The 17995-nt window shown below is 48.1% G+C and overlaps 1 protein-coding gene across 1 annotated transcript in view; it reads left to right on the forward strand.

Moving 5' to 3' along the window:
* LOC137374470 (cytochrome b-245 heavy chain-like) overlaps nucleotides 1-17995 on the forward strand; it is a 58963-nt gene that overhangs the window by 25598 nt on the left and 15370 nt on the right. The window contains exons 6-10 of the mRNA XM_068040622.1: nucleotides 6762-6943; nucleotides 10150-10279; nucleotides 10388-10480; nucleotides 14902-15155; nucleotides 16316-16478. Coding sequence (XP_067896723.1) covers nucleotides 6762-6943; nucleotides 10150-10279; nucleotides 10388-10480; nucleotides 14902-15155; nucleotides 16316-16478 — 822 coding nt within the window. The remainder of the gene's footprint in view (nucleotides 1-6761; nucleotides 6944-10149; nucleotides 10280-10387; nucleotides 10481-14901; nucleotides 15156-16315; nucleotides 16479-17995) is intronic.

The raw sequence follows: 17995 nt of genomic DNA on the forward strand, positions 1-17995 counted from the left end.
CACCAAAATGTTCCCCCACCAACACATCAACCACCTGTCCGGCTCCATTCCCCAGAATTAGGTCCAGCACTGCACCCTCCCTTGTTGGATCCTCTACATATTGGGCTAAAAAGTTCTCCTGTATACATTTTAAGAACTCCACTCCATCTAAGCCCTTAACACAATTAATTTCCCAATTAATTTTGGGAAAGTTGAAATCACCTAATATAATTACCCTATTAATTTTATACACCTCTGCAAATTGTGCACATATTTGCTCCTCAATTTCCCTCTGACTATCTGGGGGTCTATAATAAATGCCTAGCAATGTGGCTGTCCCTTTTTTATTCCTGAACTCTACCCATAAAGCTTCATTTGATGCCCCCCCCCAAGATATCATCTCTCCTTACTACAGTAACTGACTCCTTCACTAATATTGCAATTCCCCCTCCTCTTTTACCCCCTCCTCTGTCTCGCCTGAAGATTCTATATCCCGGGATATTAAGCTGCCAATCCTGCCCCTCCCTCAACCATGTCTCTATGATGGCTACTATATCACAATTCCACGTGTCAATCCTTGCCCTTAACTCATCCGTTTTACCTGCAATACTAGTGGCATTAAAGTAGAGGCCTTCCATCCTGGTCTTACTCCCTTGAAACTTACTTCCGCTGTATTCCCTCTGACTTGTTTGCTTTCCTGTGCTTAGCTGTGTCCCTATTCTGCTAGGAGTCTGCGTCCCCTCCCCCTGCCAAGTTAGTTTAAACTCCTCCCAAAAGCGCTAGCAAACCCACCAGCAAGGATGTTAGTCCCCCTCTGGTTCAGATGTAGACCGTCCCGCTTGTACAGGTCCCACCTTCCCCAGAAACGGTCCCAGTGGTCCAGGAATCTAAAACCCTCCCTCCTGCAGCAACTCTTAAGCCACGCATTCATCTGTGCTATTCGCGTATTTCTATATTCGCAAGCACGTGGCACTGGGAGTAATCCAGAGATTACAACCCGAGAGGTCCTGCTTTTTAGTCCACTGCCTAACTCCCTGAATTCTTGTCCTGCAAGAGAGAGGGAAATGTGCCAGCTATGAATGTTAGGTATGTGTCATGATTGAGAGGTATTGGTGATAGGTGAGTGATGAAGGCGTGGTGTATTGAACCATGTGTGAGGCTAGTTGTAGTTGGTAGGATATGGCATTTGAAGATAGATTCACTGACCTTAATCAGGTGAGTGAGGTCATTGAACTTCTGTGGCTCTGCATCCAGGTCCTCGTGACTAGACTGCTGGCATTTACTGCCAAGACTATCTGCTCCTACTGTCTTTGCAAAGTTTCCTGGCAGGACTCTTGACCCCCTGTGGATAGAGAACATCTCTCCTCTGCTTCACCTCCTACAACAAGGCCTGTATTTATTTAGAGATACAGCACTGAAACAGGCCCTTCGGCCCACCGAGTCTTTTAGATTAGATTAGATTAGATTAGAGATACAGCACTGAAACAGGCCCTTCGGCCCACCGAGTCTGTGCCGAACATCAACCACCCATTTATACTAATCCTACACTAATCCCATATTCCTACCAAACATCCCCACCTGTCCCTATATTTCCCTACCACCTACCTATACTAGTGACAATTTATAATGGCCAATTTACCTATCAACCTGCAAGTCTTTTTGGCTTGTGGGAGGAAACCGGAGCACCCGGAGAAAACCCACGCAGACACAGGGAGAACTTGCAAACTCCACACAGGCAGTACCCGGAATCGAACCCGGGTCCCTGGAGCTGTGAGGCTGCGGTGCTAACCACTGCGCCACTGTGCCGCCCTTTGCTGACCATCAACCACCCATTTATACTAATCCTACATTAATCCCATTACCGTCTCACATCCCCACCTTCCCTCAATTCCCCTACCACCTCCCTATACTAGGGGCAATTTATAATGGCCAATTTACCTATCAACCTGCAAGTCTTTGGCTGTGGGAGGAAACCGGAGCACTCGGCGACAACCCACGCAGTCACAAGGAGAACTTGCAAACTCCACACAGGCAGTACCCAGAATCGAACCTGGGTCGCTAGAGCTGTGAGGCTGCAGTGTTAACCACTGTGCCACTGTGCTGCCCTACAGTACAGTATTAGAAAGTCTTGGAACCCACTCTCTACCATGATTTTACGAAAGGGAAATCGTATTTGACAAATTTATTAGAGTTTTTTGAGGACGTAGTTAGTAGGGTAGATAAAGGGAAACCAGTAGATGTCGTATACTTGGATTTCCAAAAGACATTTGATAAGGTGCCACACAAAAGGTTAATACACAGGGTAACAGCTCATGGAGTTGGGGGTGATATATTAGCATGAATAGAGGTTTGGTTAACGGACAGGAATCAGAGAGTTGGGATAGATGGGGCATTTTCAAGTTGGCAGGCTGTGACTAGTGGAGTGCCGCAAGGATAAGTGCTAGGGCCTCAGTTATTTACAATCTATATTAATGACTTTGAGGAAGAGACAGACAGCCCTGTATCTAAGGGCTGGATTTTACAGGGTCCCCAACATCAGGCTTTGTGGCGGGGAGGGCAAGAAGATCGTTCCAGCAGAGGCCCCCACGGAGTCAGATGCCGGGAGGGCCGGGCCCAATCCTTCCTGCGGTGGCGAGGCTCCATGGCTGGGCAACGGGACCTGCATTTAAATATGTTAATGCATAAAATGAATACATTAAGATACACTTACCTGCCATCTTATGGGCACACCATGATCTTCAGAGCAGCAGCCGGCACTCCCACGCCTTCACTTCCCCATCTGGGGAAAGTAGGCGCATCACTAGTGGGAAAGGGGGGCAACGTAAGATTTTTAGTGCTGGGGGGGAACGGGGTCAAATTATCGTCATCAGTGTAGGGGATGGTGGGAATGGGTGAACTGTGAACTTTGTACAGTCTGGGGGAGGGAAGGTCATATTTGTAACGCAAGTGTTTTTGGTGGGGGAAGGGCAGATATTTAATTTTATTATTATTGGGGGCAGGAAAGGGGCGTTAGAATTTTATTCGGTACATTGTGAAAGGGTTATCTTGTTAAATATTTAAATTAACCGGCAGGGCTAGCTGCCTTTTAAAAATGGCACCAGCGCCTGCACGCAGGCAGTTGACGCCATTGCTGGCATTGTAGAGCCCAGCCCCTTTACATGATTGGGAGGGGGGGGGTGCAGGCTGACCCGGGTATTTAAATGAGTTGCCACGTGGCAGATCGTGGCGGCTCAGCAGCACATGCGGGTCGCCTTTTATTTGCCCAGGAATGGCGGCAGGCACTTAGATTCCAGCCCTAAGTTTGCTGACGATACAAAGCTATGTGGGAATGCAAGCTGTGAGGAGGACACAAAGAGGCCGCGAATAGATGTAGGCAGGTTAAGTGAGTGGACATCAAGGTGGCAGATAGAGTATAATGTGGGGAAATGTGAGGTTATTCACTTTGGTCCTCAGAATAAAAAAGCAGAATATTTTTTTAAAGGCTCAAAACTTGTAAATGTTGATGTTCAGAGAGACTTGAGTGTACTCGTACAAGGAACACAAAAAGTTAGCATACCGATACAGCAAGCAATTAGGAAAGCAAATGGCATGTTGGCCTTTACTGCAAGGGGAGTGGAATACAAGAATAAAGAAGTCTTACTACAATTGTACGGGGCATTGGTGGTGCCACACCTGAAATACTGTGTGCAATTTTGGTCTCCATATTAAAGGAAGAATATACTTGCATTGGAGGCAGTACAGCGAAGGTTCACTAGATTTGTCTGTGGGATGAGAGGGTTGTGCAATGATGAGAGGCTGAGTAAAATGGGTCCATATACTCTGAAGTTCAGAAGAATGAGAGGTGATCTCATTGAAACATTCAAGATTATGAAGGGGCTGGATAGGGTAGATTCTGAGATGTTATTTCCCCTGGCTGGGGAATCTAGAACAAGGGGGCACAGTCTCAGGATAAGGCGCCGATCATTTAGGACTGAGATGAGGAAACATTTCTTCACTCAAAGGGTTGTGAATCTTTGGAACTCTCCACCCCACAGGATTGTGGATTCTCCATCATTGAATATATTTAAGGCTGAGATAGACAGATTTTTGGTCTCTCAGGGAATCAAGAGATACGGGGAGCAGGCAGGAAAGTGGAGTTGAAGTACAAGAACAGCCATGATCATATTGAATGCCGGAGCAGGCTCGAGGGGCTGTTTAGTCTACTCTTGCTCCTATTTCTTATGTTCTGCCATTCTTATGTCTTTCCCATGACAAAATCAGTTTTACAATGACTTTAGTGCATGCTCCAGCCAAAATGTACGTCCCCTTTAAGATTTGCAAGCTGACTGTAAGTGATGCTAACCTCTCAGGATTTGCACCCAATGCTCAGTCATGCAGCCACTCAACAGTGTGCTTAGTGCTGGCTGCACGCTACAATCATTTAAATGAACAGGCAACACGAGATTTGCATGCTGCCTGCATTGGAAGCAACGGTGCTGGATAATTGTGCATCACAATTCCTGCACCCATTTTCAGGGATTATCAAATTTCATGGCCAAGCAGTGTGGCTCTGTTGGTGAATGGGGAATTGGGGTTGAGTTTGCCAGTATCAGATTTGAATTAGTTGTCATGTAGAGCCCGGGCAGAAAGGGGCTGTCTACGTTGCAGCCTTCCTTCCTCTTCCCCTCCTTTTCCCCTTCTTCCTCCTCTTCCACCTCCTCCTCTTACTTCCCCATGGAGAAGCCTCCAAACCTTGCAGACCCTTGTGCTCATTCTGTCTGCTTATATCTGGCAATAGGGAATGAAATGAATTTATCTCTCTTTGAATGGAGAACTTCAGTGACATCCCTTATGCAACAGTGGATGGCAAACTGCAAGATGTTACTAATACCTCCAGCTCTAGCCTGTTAGTTTCAGGTAGATGTTGACTGAATAAAGGTGAGCCAGAGGATACCCAACCCGTTTCACCTTGAGATTCTTGACCAAGATAGATTTACAAGATTTAGACACAAGCTCTGTGATCAAGTCGGAGAGTTTATTAGGCTTAACTAAGATATATAAAGCTAATACTTAACAACAACAATAGGTATGCAGCAACATTCAGCACCGGTTCTTGCTTCTGAGCTTGCTGGGCAAGGACTTCTCTCCTTCTTCTTCTCTTGTTGTGTTCTGTTGACCATGGTCTATGTTCTCCTTCTAACTGTGCCAACAATGCTCTATAGACCCCTCTCTAAGTGTGCCGACAATGTCCTGTAACCCCCTTTCTTTTATCCTTCTTGGGGTGCTAGGATCTTACCATATTAGGTTATGAATTGTTCCCAGTATCCTAACTGGTCCAGGTTGACATCATTGTTAGATCCTAGTTAGTTAATGGTTCAATCTACACACCTTACAGATGTTTCCTGTTCCTTTCTGTTTTAGCAAGGATCCTAAAGGTCACATTCTTGCTGATACCAACCAATTCTGCAGTTTCTCATCTCGCCCCCTGAAAGGAGTGTTGAGGTCTTCAACCCATCTCTCCCATTGTTCTTACACAAAGGTTTAAACAGAGCATAGCCTTGAAAAACCATTTCATAATGCAGAAAATATTAGCTCAAACACACTTCAATATATTAATGTACATAGAATATTAATTAGTCCTATTAGTTTAGCAGTCCTTATTTTTCACAAATGTAAAGTATGTCACGGTCTATAGCCCCCACAACATGCCCCCACCCCCCCCAGCAACATGACTTCCTCTTTCCATTTTAGGATACATGCAGTTCCAAACCCACATCTCTGAACATGGCCTTTTGACATATTTCAGTGAAGATGACCATCATGCTTTGTAATTCAGCATTGACATTTAAGTTCTTGCATAAATGATATTACAAAGTTATTTGTAAAAGTAATTTCCTTACAAGCCTGGAAGGAACTAGCTGCATAAATGTTTGTGGCAACAGTCACCTTCACAGACACTATCAATGCTGTCCTTACCCTGCTCTAAGTTTGGAGTTGTAGCTGCAGCAGTTGGTAGATTTCAGTGAGGACATCCTGAATGAAGCGCAGTCGTCTCAAACATCGGCCGTCGCTAATGTTCAGGTAGGAGAATTGCTCCCTGAATACCCTGGGCGGAAATGGCCTTCTGCTGAGAGTCCTTGTGCCCCTCCTCTTCCTCCCTCTTCTAGAATCTTGTCCTGCTCTGCATTGTCACTGCTCATTCTCCCAGTCATGCTTCATTCCAAGAGGCAGGCCTAGTAGTGTACCCATATCTGGATGCAACTGATTTATGCAGAAGCCTTTAAGTCAACAGAAAGTACTTCAGCACCTGCCACACCACTCCCTGTAGAATTTTGAAACTTGAAATAACTATGGAAAGCACCAAAAATATGTAGAATTGTAGCATCAGCCAGAAGAAAGCAACCAACAACTAACCTGTAAGTGTTCGATGATCCCTTTAAATAGCGCGTTCCTGCTACTTAATACATGTTCAGCAGCATGTGCGAGCTTCAGGATAAATGTCGGTTGGAGTGTAGAGTTTCAAAATAATAGCGTTGGCATCAAATCACTGTTGCACGCTGACTGACTTCAGGATCTGTCTGCTCTGCGTACTTCAGCAGGCATTCACTGCGTGCGGTAATGACCTTATCAAGATGGCATTCAGCATGCTTCGCATCAGAAATGTGCATGCATGCCATGGGTGCCATTTTGGAACCCTAACGGCACTTGTAGCTCATTGCTCACACTTTCTGAAACATTTAATTTCCCCTTTCATTTCAATGATCGGCCAATATGTTAATACATTTATTGTGTTTCCTTTCTAGAATCCCACTAAAGTGGCATTCACAACCTGGGCTGGGTTGAGTGGGGTTGCCATCACTCTGGCTCTGATACTAATGATAACGTCGTCAACAGAAATTATCAGGAGATCATATTTTGAAGTCTTCTGGTACACTCACCACCTTTTTGTGATCTTTTTTGCTGGGCTTGTGATCCATGGCGTTGGGTAAGTAATGTATATGGAAGTTGTATGTCTTTAACACCAACCGATGTGCCATGTTTATTTATTTCAGTAAATGCTTTTCAGATGACAAAAATGAAACTGCAGCACATCTTTTAGTAAATGCTAATTAGCAATGTACACAGCTCCATTTACCATGCGATAAGTTAAAAAAAAAAGAATGCTGAGTCATTCCCACCATCAGCCTTGTGGAGCTGCAGCTGTACATTTCTGCACTGCTCCCCATCCCACCCACACCCAACCCCCAACTGTAACACTGGGATGGCTGTAGTAGGGTCACTATCACACCTGTTATTGTACTCTAGACAAGTATGGTGGTTGTCAGATTAGAGCCTGACTGCAATAATGCTTAAAATTAAAGTAAATTTCTTCACTACCTGGGGCATGGAATGTTTGAAGTTGCTGATTCAACTCACCCCATAGGAAGCGCCAATTTTTGGCTACCATGCTCCGGGTACATGTTCAACCAGACTTAAGGAAATTGAATCAGGGCGGGTTCAATGATGGAATAGCAATATAGGAGAGATAAACAGATCATCAGGCTGGTGGAGGGGGCATGGGTGGGAGATGCAGTAAATAAACAGAGTAGCAATAGGTGGGTGGGAATAGATAGAAACTATCCCTGCACATGCTGTGGTTTGCAAGACTGTAGGAAGTAAAGGCTTTCATTTATATATCACCTTATCACATCTCAATATCTGTCACGCAAATTACTTTTGAAGTGCAAGCTAATGGCCTGCTCGGGTCTGCAAATGAAACCCGACCTGAGCCCGACAGAACCACATGCGAACCAAGCCCGACCCTGCCCGAGTCCTTTCATTTTTCCTGCGCCCGACCCGACCCGACCACCGGAATAAAGTTGATTATATTAAAGAGGTTGTGCTCTACCTTGGATGGAATCGCTCACTGAAGACTAGTGCGGAGTGTTTCCCGCCTTGACCTCCTGGTTGTCACTGTGCCCAACCCGGCCCAACCCGACCCAAGCGCAAATGCCGGACTCAGAAGAGCGACCTGACCCGAACCAATCACGTCATCGGGTCCCGTCGGGTTCGGTCGGGTAGCCATGCTCTAGTGCAAGCACTGTTATAGTGGCGGCAAGCTTCCAAGACAGCGCAACACATAAGTGAGATGTGCGCCACAGAGACACCGCAATATTTTGCACAGTGGCTCATTAATATGGAGGGGCAGACTGCCCGCCCCAGATGGCTTTCTGACCCCGGCAATGGCATCCGGCGCCACCGCACTGATGCCATTTTTAAAGAGCTTGAAGCCGTTACAGGTCATTATCATTTTTAATGATAAATAGATGGTACAGTGAGATGAAAAAATGTATTCAAAGATCGGAGCCCCTCCCCCATCACCCCCAATGACCCTCTCCCCCCAAATAAAACTTTTCTTCCCAACCTGAACTTCCCCCCCTCGAACTTTATCACCTTTGCCCTTCAACCTCTTCCCACCATCCGCTCAGCCAAGGGTAAGAGTTTTCCCTGCTCCCCTCCCCACCACCCCCACGCTCTGAAGATTTCACTGCTCTCCCCCTCCCCACCAGTGTTACGCCTTGGATCTCCAAACGGAGATCCGAAGGCGCAGGACCTCCGCCCACTGGCTGGAATATCGGTGTGGGATGACCGTCGCTGCAAGGTAAGTAATTATTCATTCATTAAACTTTAACAACATATTTAAATTAAAGTTTATTTTGCCACGTGGTGGGGGAGCTGCCCCGAGGCCTCGCTGCCGTTGATAAAATGGGGCAGGGTCTTCCTGGCATCGAGGCCCGTGGCAAGCCTCTCCCAGTAGAATTTTCCAGGCCCCGATGTTGGGGGCCTGGTAAAATTCAGCCCTCTCAATTTGTTCTCAGCAAGGCACCTGAAACATCATAGTTGAATGACTAATAAATCTGTGTTGTTGGTGTTGGTTGACAGATAAATGTTGGTCAGTGCACAGGAGAAATAACCAGCCTTTCAAAAGATGCCACAGGATATTTAACATCCACCTGAATAGGCAGAATGGGTTTCAGTTTAACAGCTCATTTGGAAAGCAGCAGGATAAATTTCCCTCGATCTATTTGGGCGGTACAGTGGCGCAGTGAGGCACTGCAGCCTCACAGCTCCAGGGACCCGGGTTCGATTCTGGGTACTGCCTGTGCGGAGTTTGTAATTCTCCCTGTGTCTGCGTGGGTTTTCGCCGGGTGCTCCGGTTTCCTCCCACATCCAAAAGACTTGCAGGTGATAGGTAAATTGGCCGTTGTAAATTGCCCCTAGTATAGGTAGGTGATAGGGAATATGGGATTACTGTAGGGTTAGTATAAATGGTTGGTTGTTGATCGGCACAGACTCGGTGGGCCGAAGGGCCTGTTTCAGTGCTGTATCTCTAAATAAAAATAAATAAAAATAATGCCTTAATATTTCACAAATGTTAGGGAGATAATGTAAAAGTACAAACATGTATCACCACCTGGCTTGCACAAGATGTGTCCTACCGAATGGGAGTGGGAAGCGCTCGCCTGAATCAAGCGAGAGAATTTAAATGGCAGACAAATGACAAATGGCATTACCTCGTCATGTCATTTTTCAATTTGCTGCTGGGCATACACCTAGTCTGAAGATCATACATACAAACTGGGTGGCAAAGGTTGTGGGGCTGCTGCAAATCAGAGGATCTGTAAAGACGCAACCAGCAATTTGCTCCAAACTTAGCTAAGTACTTATTATTAAGGGAGAAAATTGGCTCCATTCAATGCAGCACTCCATCAGTGGAGCTTTTAAGTGTCAGGTTAGATTATGTACCTAACACCTGAAGTGGGACTTCAACCCATACCTTCTGAACACAATCCAAGCTGAGACCTGACCTGAAGATATAAATTTCAGTAGCATATTTGTTACATTTAAAAAAGAAAAAAAACATAATTGAAGAATATGGAATGCCCATACTAACATTCATCAAACAATAGGAGCTAAGTGTATGAAATATGGCTGCAGATCTTTCAGGATTTTGTAGATAACCCTAAAGTGCACACACTGGCTCATTCCCTTATTCACTCTGAACTGACATGTGCCAGGCAGATCTGTAGCAAAGCGCTCTAAAAAAGGGGGGCCAGGTCTTTCATATGCCGACATTTAATTTAAAGAACAATTGCAAAGCCTCTTTAAAACGTTCTTACAAAGAAAGTATTTTTTGCTTCAAATGACCAGGCAAATTGTTCGTGGTCAAACAGGCATCAGCTTGAAACAGCATAATGCCACCTATTGCAAGGATAAGTATGCGGAATGGGGGAAGATCGCACAGTGTCCTGTGCCTGAGTTTTCAGGGAATCCACCAATGGTACGTCTGTCTTTGGTTCACTTTTTCAATGATAATGTTTATTTGAGACAATGTAAACACATTTAACTATTCATATTTTTCTGCCTAACCAAATTGATCCTCCTGTAGACTTGGAAATGGGTGGTCGGTCCGATGATCTTGTACGTCTGCGAGAGACTGGTGCGATTTTGGCGATCCCACCAGAAAGTTGTCATTACAAAGGTAAGTCTATGTTTGACTGAAGTTTCTTAGATAGCATGCAGCATTAGCACAAACTCTTTCTACCTTGTGGCCAATGCTTGTGTGTGAAGAGATTGAAAAATATGAAGATTCTTAGAAGTAACACCCTTGTTTTTAATCTGCAGAACTATACTGAAAGTGAGAAACATGTACCAGGAAAATTGTGTGCTGAACTGCAGCCACAGTGCACTGTGTCGTAAAATTGTAGAATCTGTGTTAATATCCGCAATCCACCACACATTGAGTACATGGGCTAAGCCTTGATGTTCTTCAAAGGCTCAAAGTAGAATTTTGGTCCTTCCCTACAGAAAGTGCCAAGGGAAAAGCAGACTAATTTCGATTAAATTAAAAGCTTATCAGTGTACTCACCCAAACAATTCCTTGTCCAATGATGTCACTTAGCTATTACTTTTCTTTTTTCTCTTCTCCTGTTCGGTTCAGACTCACAGATCACAGCCTCATGTGCTCCCGACCTGCTTCACACTGCTCCCGACCTGCTTCACACTGCTCCCGATCTGCATTGCTCTGCTCCCGGCCTGCATCGCTCTGCTCATGATCTGCATCGCCCTGCTCCCGATCTGCATCGCCCTGCTCCCGACCTGCTTCACACTGCTCCCGATCTGCATCGCCCTGCTCCCGACCTGCATCGCCCTGCTCCCGATCTGCTTCACACTGCTCCCGACCTGCATCGCCCTGCTCCCGAACTGCTTCACACTGCTCCCGATCTGCATCGCCCTGCTCCCGACCTGCATCGCCCTGCTCCCGATCTGCTTCACACTGCTCCCGACCTGCATCGCCCTGCTCCCGACCTGCTTCACACTGCTCCCGATCTGCATCGCTCTGCTCCCGACCTGCATCGCCCTGCTCCCGATCTGCTTCACACTGCTCCCGACCTGCATCGCCCTGCTCCCGATCTGCTTCACACTGCTCCCGACCTGCATCGCTCTGCTCATGATCTGCATCGCCCTGCTCCCGACCTGCTTCACACTGCTCCCGATCTGCATCGCCCTGCTCCCGACCTGCTTCACACTGCTCCCGACCTGCATCGCTCTGCTCATGATCTGCATCGCCCTGCTCCCGACCTGCTTCACACTGCTCCCGATCTGCATCGCTCTGCTCCCGACCTGCATCGCCCTGCTCCCGATCTGCTTCACACTGCTCCCGACCTGCATCGCTCTGCTCACGATCTGCATCGCCCTTCTCCCGACCTGCTTCACACTGCTCCCGACCTGCATCGCCCTGCTCCCGACCTGCATCGCCCTGCTCCCGACCTGCTTCACACTGCTCCCGATCTGCATCGCTCTGCTCCCGACCTGCATCGCCCTGCTCCCGATCTGCTTCACACTGCTCCCGACCTGCATCGCCCTGCTCCCGATCTGCTTCACACTGCTCCCGACCTGCATCGCTCTGCTCACGATCTGCATCGCCCTGCTCCCGACCTGATTCACACTGCTCCCGACCTGCATCGCCCTGCTCCCGACCTGCTTCACACTGCTCCCGATCTGCATCGCCCTGCTCCCGACCTGCTTCACACTGCTCCCGATCTGCATCGCCCTGCTCCCGACCTGCATCGCCCTGCTCCCGATCTGCTTCACACTGCTCCCGACCTGCATCGCCCTGCTCCCGAACTGCTTCACACTGCTCCCGATCTGCATCGCCCTGCTCCCGACCTGCATCGCCCTGCTCCCGATCTGCTTCACACTGCTCCCGACCTGCATCGCCCTGCTCCCGACCTGCTTCACACTGCTCCCGATCTGCATCGCTCTGCTCCCGACCTGCATCGCCCTGCTCCCGATCTGCTTCACACTGCTCCCGACCTGCATCGCCCTGCTCCCGATCTGCTTCACACTGCTCCCGACCTGCATCGCTCTGCTCATGATCTGCATCGCCCTGCTCCCGACCTGCTTCACACTGCTCCCGATCTGCATCGCCCTGCTCCCGACCTGCTTCACACTGCTCCCGACCTGCATCGCTCTGCTCATGATCTGCATCGCCCTGCTCCCGACCTGCTTCACACTGCTCCCGATCTGCATCGCTCTGCTCCCGACCTGCATCGCCCTGCTCCCGATCTGCTTCACACTGCTCCCGACCTGCATCGCTCTGCTCACGATCTGCATCGCCCTTCTCCCGACCTGCTTCACACTGCTCCCGACCTGCATCGCCCTGCTCCCGACCTGCATCGCCCTGCTCCCGACCTGCTTCACACTGCTCCCGATCTGCATCGCTCTGCTCCCGACCTGCATCGCCCTGCTCCCGATCTGCTTCACACTGCTCCCGACCTGCATCGCCCTGCTCCCGATCTGCTTCACACTGCTCCCGACCTGCATCGCTCTGCTCACGATCTGCATCGCCCTGCTCCCGACCTGATTCACACTGCTCCCGACCTGCATCGCCCTGCTCCCGACCTGCTTCACACTGCTCCCGATCTGCATCGCTCTGCTCCCGATCTGCATCGCTCTGCTCCCAACCTGCTTTGCACTGCTCCCGATCTGCATCGCTCTGCTCCCGATCTGCATCGCTCTGCTCCCGACCTGCATCGCCCTGCTCCCAACCTGCTTCACACTGCTACCGATCTGCATCGCTCTGCTCCCGACCTGCTTCACACTGCTCCTGACCTGCTTCACACTGCTCCTGACCTGCATCGCCCTGCTCCCGATCTGCATCGCCCTGCTCCCGATCTGCATCCCCCTGCTCCCGATCTGCATCGCACTGCTCCCGACCAGCTTTGCACTGCTCCTGACCTGCTTCACACTGCTCCTGACCTGCATCGCCCTGCTCCCGATCTGCATCGCCCTGTTCCCGATCTGCATCGCCCTGCTCCCGACCTGCATCACACTGCTCCCGACCTGCTTCACACTGCTCCTGACCTGCATCGCCCTGCTCCCGATCTGCATCGCTCTGCTCCCGACCTGCTTTGCACTGCTCCCGACCTGCATCGCTCTGCTCCCGACCTGCTTCACACTGCTCCTGACCTGCTTCACACTGTTCCTGACCTGCATCGCCCTGCTCCCGACCTGCTTCACACTGCTCCTGACCTGCATCGCCCTGCTCCTGACCTGCATCGCCCTGCTCCTGACCTGCATCACCCTGCTCCCGATCTGCATCGCCCTGCTCCCGATCTGCATCGCCCTGCTCCCGACCAGCTTCGCACTGCTCCCCAACCTGCATCACTCTGCTTCCGACCTGCATCACAGTGATCCCGACCTGCGTCACTCTGCTCCCAGTCTGCCTCGCATAGCTCCCGACCTGCTTCACTCTGCTCCCGACCTGCATCGCACTGCTCCTGATCTGCATAGCTCTGCTCTTGACCTGCTTCGCACTCCTCCCAATCTGCATCACTCTGCTCCCAGTCAGTTTCCCACTGCTCCCAATCTGCATCGCTGTGCTCCTGGTCTGCTTCACACTGTTCTGCTCCCGGTCTGCTTCACACTGCTCTGCTCCCGGTCTGCTTCACACTGCTCCTGAGCTGTTTCATGCTGCTCTGATTCTGATTTGCTTCACACTGTTCCCTCTCTGCTTTATATTGCTCCTAGTCTGCCTCACACTGCTCCGATCCTGGACAGCTTCACACTGCTCCAATCCTGGTCTGAATGGAACCAGGTAAAAGCGGTCCCACCCAGCTGATAGACTATGGAGGGGCGTTGGAGGAGGATGGTGTAGTTAACTGTGTCAAAGGCTGTCGAGAAGGATGAGGTGGGAAAGTTTACCTTTGTCACAGTCACATAGGAGGCATTTATGACTTTGATAAGAGCTGGGTTTCAGTATTGTAGCAGGGGCTGATTGGAGGAATTCAAACATGGAGTTCTGGAAAAGATGGGAATGGATTTGGGAGGCAATAACACATTCAAGGACTTTGGAGAGGAAAGGGAGGTTGGAGATGGGGCAGTAGTTCACAAGGGCAGTGGGGTCAAGGATTGTTTTTTTGAGGAGAGGGGTGATGACAACAGATTTAAAGGAGACAGGGATAACACCTGTAAAGAGAGAACTATTTACAATTTTGGCTAACATGGGGACCAGATGGGGAGGTTGGGTGGTCAGCAGTTTAGTGGGAATAGGATCAAGGTAGCAGGGGTGGGTTTCATGGACAAGATGAGCTCGGAGAGGGCAGGACGGGAGATAGGAGAGAAACTAGAGAAAGATACGAGTAAGAAAGGAGGGGGGGGGGGGGGGAGCCTTAGAGGAAGCTTAGCCAGGTGGGCTAGTGAAAGAGAGGGACGTGGCAGAGGCAGCTGATTGGATGGTCCTAAGAAAGGCAAAGCAAATCCTTTGCTGGTGAATTTGTATTACATGAGGATTTTATGTAAGGGAATAAAAATTGACCAGGAATTACTTGTTATTGTGTTGAGTTGTATAATTCATTGTCTTTTGCTCAAACAGTTGTTGCAGTATATCTCTACCCACAGGTTGTTACCCATCCCTCTAAAGTGCTGGAACTGCAGATGAAGAAGCGAGGCTTTAAGATGGAGGTTGGCCAGTACGTTTTTGTCAAATGCTCAAAGGTTTCAAGGCTAGAGTGGCACCCTTTCACATTGACCTCCTCCCCAGAGGAAGACCATTTCAGCATTCATATCAGAATAGTAGGAGACTGGACAGACAGTTTGTTCAAAGTGTGTGGCGGAGACCAAAAGGAATTCCGAGAAGCATGGAAACTCCCCAGGTAAGGGAACTAACAAATAGAAGTATCCTTTTAACATTATCTCTACTAGCCAATGTGATATTTTAGAAATTTAAATTACTTACACATTCCATTAAATATTTGAGAATTGATTTCTCCAAACTGCCACTCCCAGTAGGAAGAAATACTAACAGGGAGTGGGTCTCTGGAAATCACAAGCCAAATGTCTGTAATTTCCCCCAGGTTGCCCTCTCCATGAGGATTGTAACCTTCTGGGAACACTGGATCACAGAATCATTACTTTGGAGTCTAGTTCTTCTAGTGCTAGGTTATACTTAATTCAGACTGACTCTCAAGGAGGTATTTTAATTCACTCCGGTCATTGGAAACCAGGCAGGGGGATTTAAAACCCACTGGCTCTTTTTCCCTACTCTGATATCGTCCCATGGCGATTTTAATACTGGGCGGTTGAGGCATTCACCTGAATCAGACCAACGTCTCATTAATATATGCTAATCTGGATCATAATTTTCACCTGGGCCCTGAAGCAATTATAATGGCCTACTGGTATGAGTGGCCATGCAGTCAACTCGACCAGAGATACACCTCTGACACCCAGCAGAGACCCCAAAAGGTAAGTTAAAAAAAAATACAAACTTGCTGAACCCTGGCCCCCTCCCCTCCACCCATCCCTGTGACTTACCTGAGTGCTGGCGGGTGGTCACTGGGTTGTTCAATCGTCTCCTGCTCTTTACACCTGTTGGTACAGGTCAGCAGGATGTTAAATGAGGTCAGGTTCTTAAAACTGACCAACCCTCCCACAAAGACTCCCAGGCGGGAGGTTTGGCAGCAACGCCCCGCCACACCCCCACCCCCACCCCTACCCCACCCCACCCCCACCAGCTTTCCAACCAGGAATTAAAATTCACACTGTAGATCTCTGAAGTCCTCACAAATACAGTAATACTAATTCCCCTACCCAGTAATCCTGAAATTATGCTGTAGGATACATGTACCAATGCATTTTTCTGAAATCCCTATTTCCACTGCTTTAGCAGAGACGGTAATCCATCAAGACCTTCTTGGCACCAACTCATGTTCTTGTTTCTTTGGGAGGCCATGCTGACAGTTGAGATACTTCTGTATCAAAGAGATTACAATTGCCAGCAGTGTCACTTTTTAATGTGACTTTTTTGTTTCAGTATTGCAGTTGATGGCCCTTTTGGCACAGCCAGTGAGGATGTCTTTCTCTATGAAACAGCTGTCCTTGTTGGAGCAGGGATTGGAGTTACTCCCTTTGCATCCATCCTCAAATCGGTCTGGTACAAGTACACTCACTCTGATCCAAATCTGAAACTGAAGAAGGTAATTACACAATGAGCACATTTACTGTGGGAGATTTACATTGCTTGTAAGAATTGATTAGCTGAATTTAACTGATATTTGGCTTACATTCAAAGGTTTGTAAATTAAAATAAAATAAAAATGTGTCTTATGACCGTGTGAAATACAACAACTGATACAAAAGAATACAGCAAGAAACTTATGCTCCTCCAGGATCATAGGGCCTAAAAATTTGATCAGCCCAGAATACGGACGGACAGGAGGTGGGTGAATATCCTTTCTCAGGATGACAGTATGTCCACTCCCTGTCACCCATTCTGCCAATGTCTTTATTCATGCCATGCAGCCAGCTGGGCCAGAGTGCACCGGCCTGGGATGCTGCAGTCTACAGCCAGGGTCTTAAGGCCCAAGCTGCTCATGGTTGCCCACCACAGCTACCTGAAGTGTTCTGGATAGAAGCTCAGCAGCTTTTCACCTCCTGTAGCAACTGAGGAAACAATAGGAGCACTAAGATAGGCAAACAAGCACAGGAGACAGAAACTAAGGACTTGCACAAAGTTGATTCATAATTATTCTTGTTAAATATTAGATACAGATGGAATTGAGTTGTTGGATTACATTTCCTTTTTCTGGAGTTGGCGTAGGTATTCATATTCATAGTGAAATCAGGACAAGACCCATAGGGCTAGACCAGTGGTTCTCAAACTCTTTTGTCCACGAAACATTGGGGCAAAAGGCCCCATGGACCACCTAACAGCCCTACCCCAGCCTCTTTCATTGCCACCACAAAAACAAATCAGAATCAATGGAATGAATGTGCTGCTTCTGATGAGACATCAATGAGGTGATGTCTGGTTCCAAGCTGGAGAGCTTCAGTGTCATGTCAGGCTCCAGGTTCAGCCCCACAACTGATGAAAATATGATTGGACAATTGTATGTCTAACAGTTACGTAAATCTTTCTTATAAAACCACATTGTTGTTGCTTGCGCTTATGCCAACTCATACCACGCATGCATGAGCTGATCTGGTTGTGTGACATCACATGAGTGCTGGGAATGGGGATTCTGACTGATTCTTTCATATGGCCTTAGCCATGGCATTGCACGTCAGTGACTTGCATTTTGGATCAGCCCGTGGACCACCTGGAGAACCCTTGTGGACCACACTATGAGAACCACTGGGTTAGACAGAAGGAAGATAATCGATGGTGGTAGGAAGGACAGTTTTGTAAGGATTGTGGGACTGATAGTGTATAGTGTTAGTGGTAATAGGAGTAATGGTTAACGTCTCTGAAAGGCTCAGGAATCTAGGGGTACCGGTGATCGATACTACTCCTGCCTTTCCTCCACTTCATCCTCCTTTTCTTGCATGTCTTGTTTCCCAGATGGTGGTAAGGGCTGGTACTTCATTAACAGAAAGTTATCAAGCAGCAAATGACCACAAGTCAAATACACTCAGGGCTGTTCTGCAAAGCGCCTGCTGAATGGTCCAAGCACCAGAAGCGTAGCTTAAGCACATCATTTGTTTTGTTGATCAT

This window comes from Heterodontus francisci, chromosome 10 (assembly GCF_036365525.1).
Source record: "Heterodontus francisci isolate sHetFra1 chromosome 10, sHetFra1.hap1, whole genome shotgun sequence".
NCBI classification, from domain to species: domain Eukaryota; kingdom Metazoa; phylum Chordata; class Chondrichthyes; order Heterodontiformes; family Heterodontidae; genus Heterodontus; species Heterodontus francisci.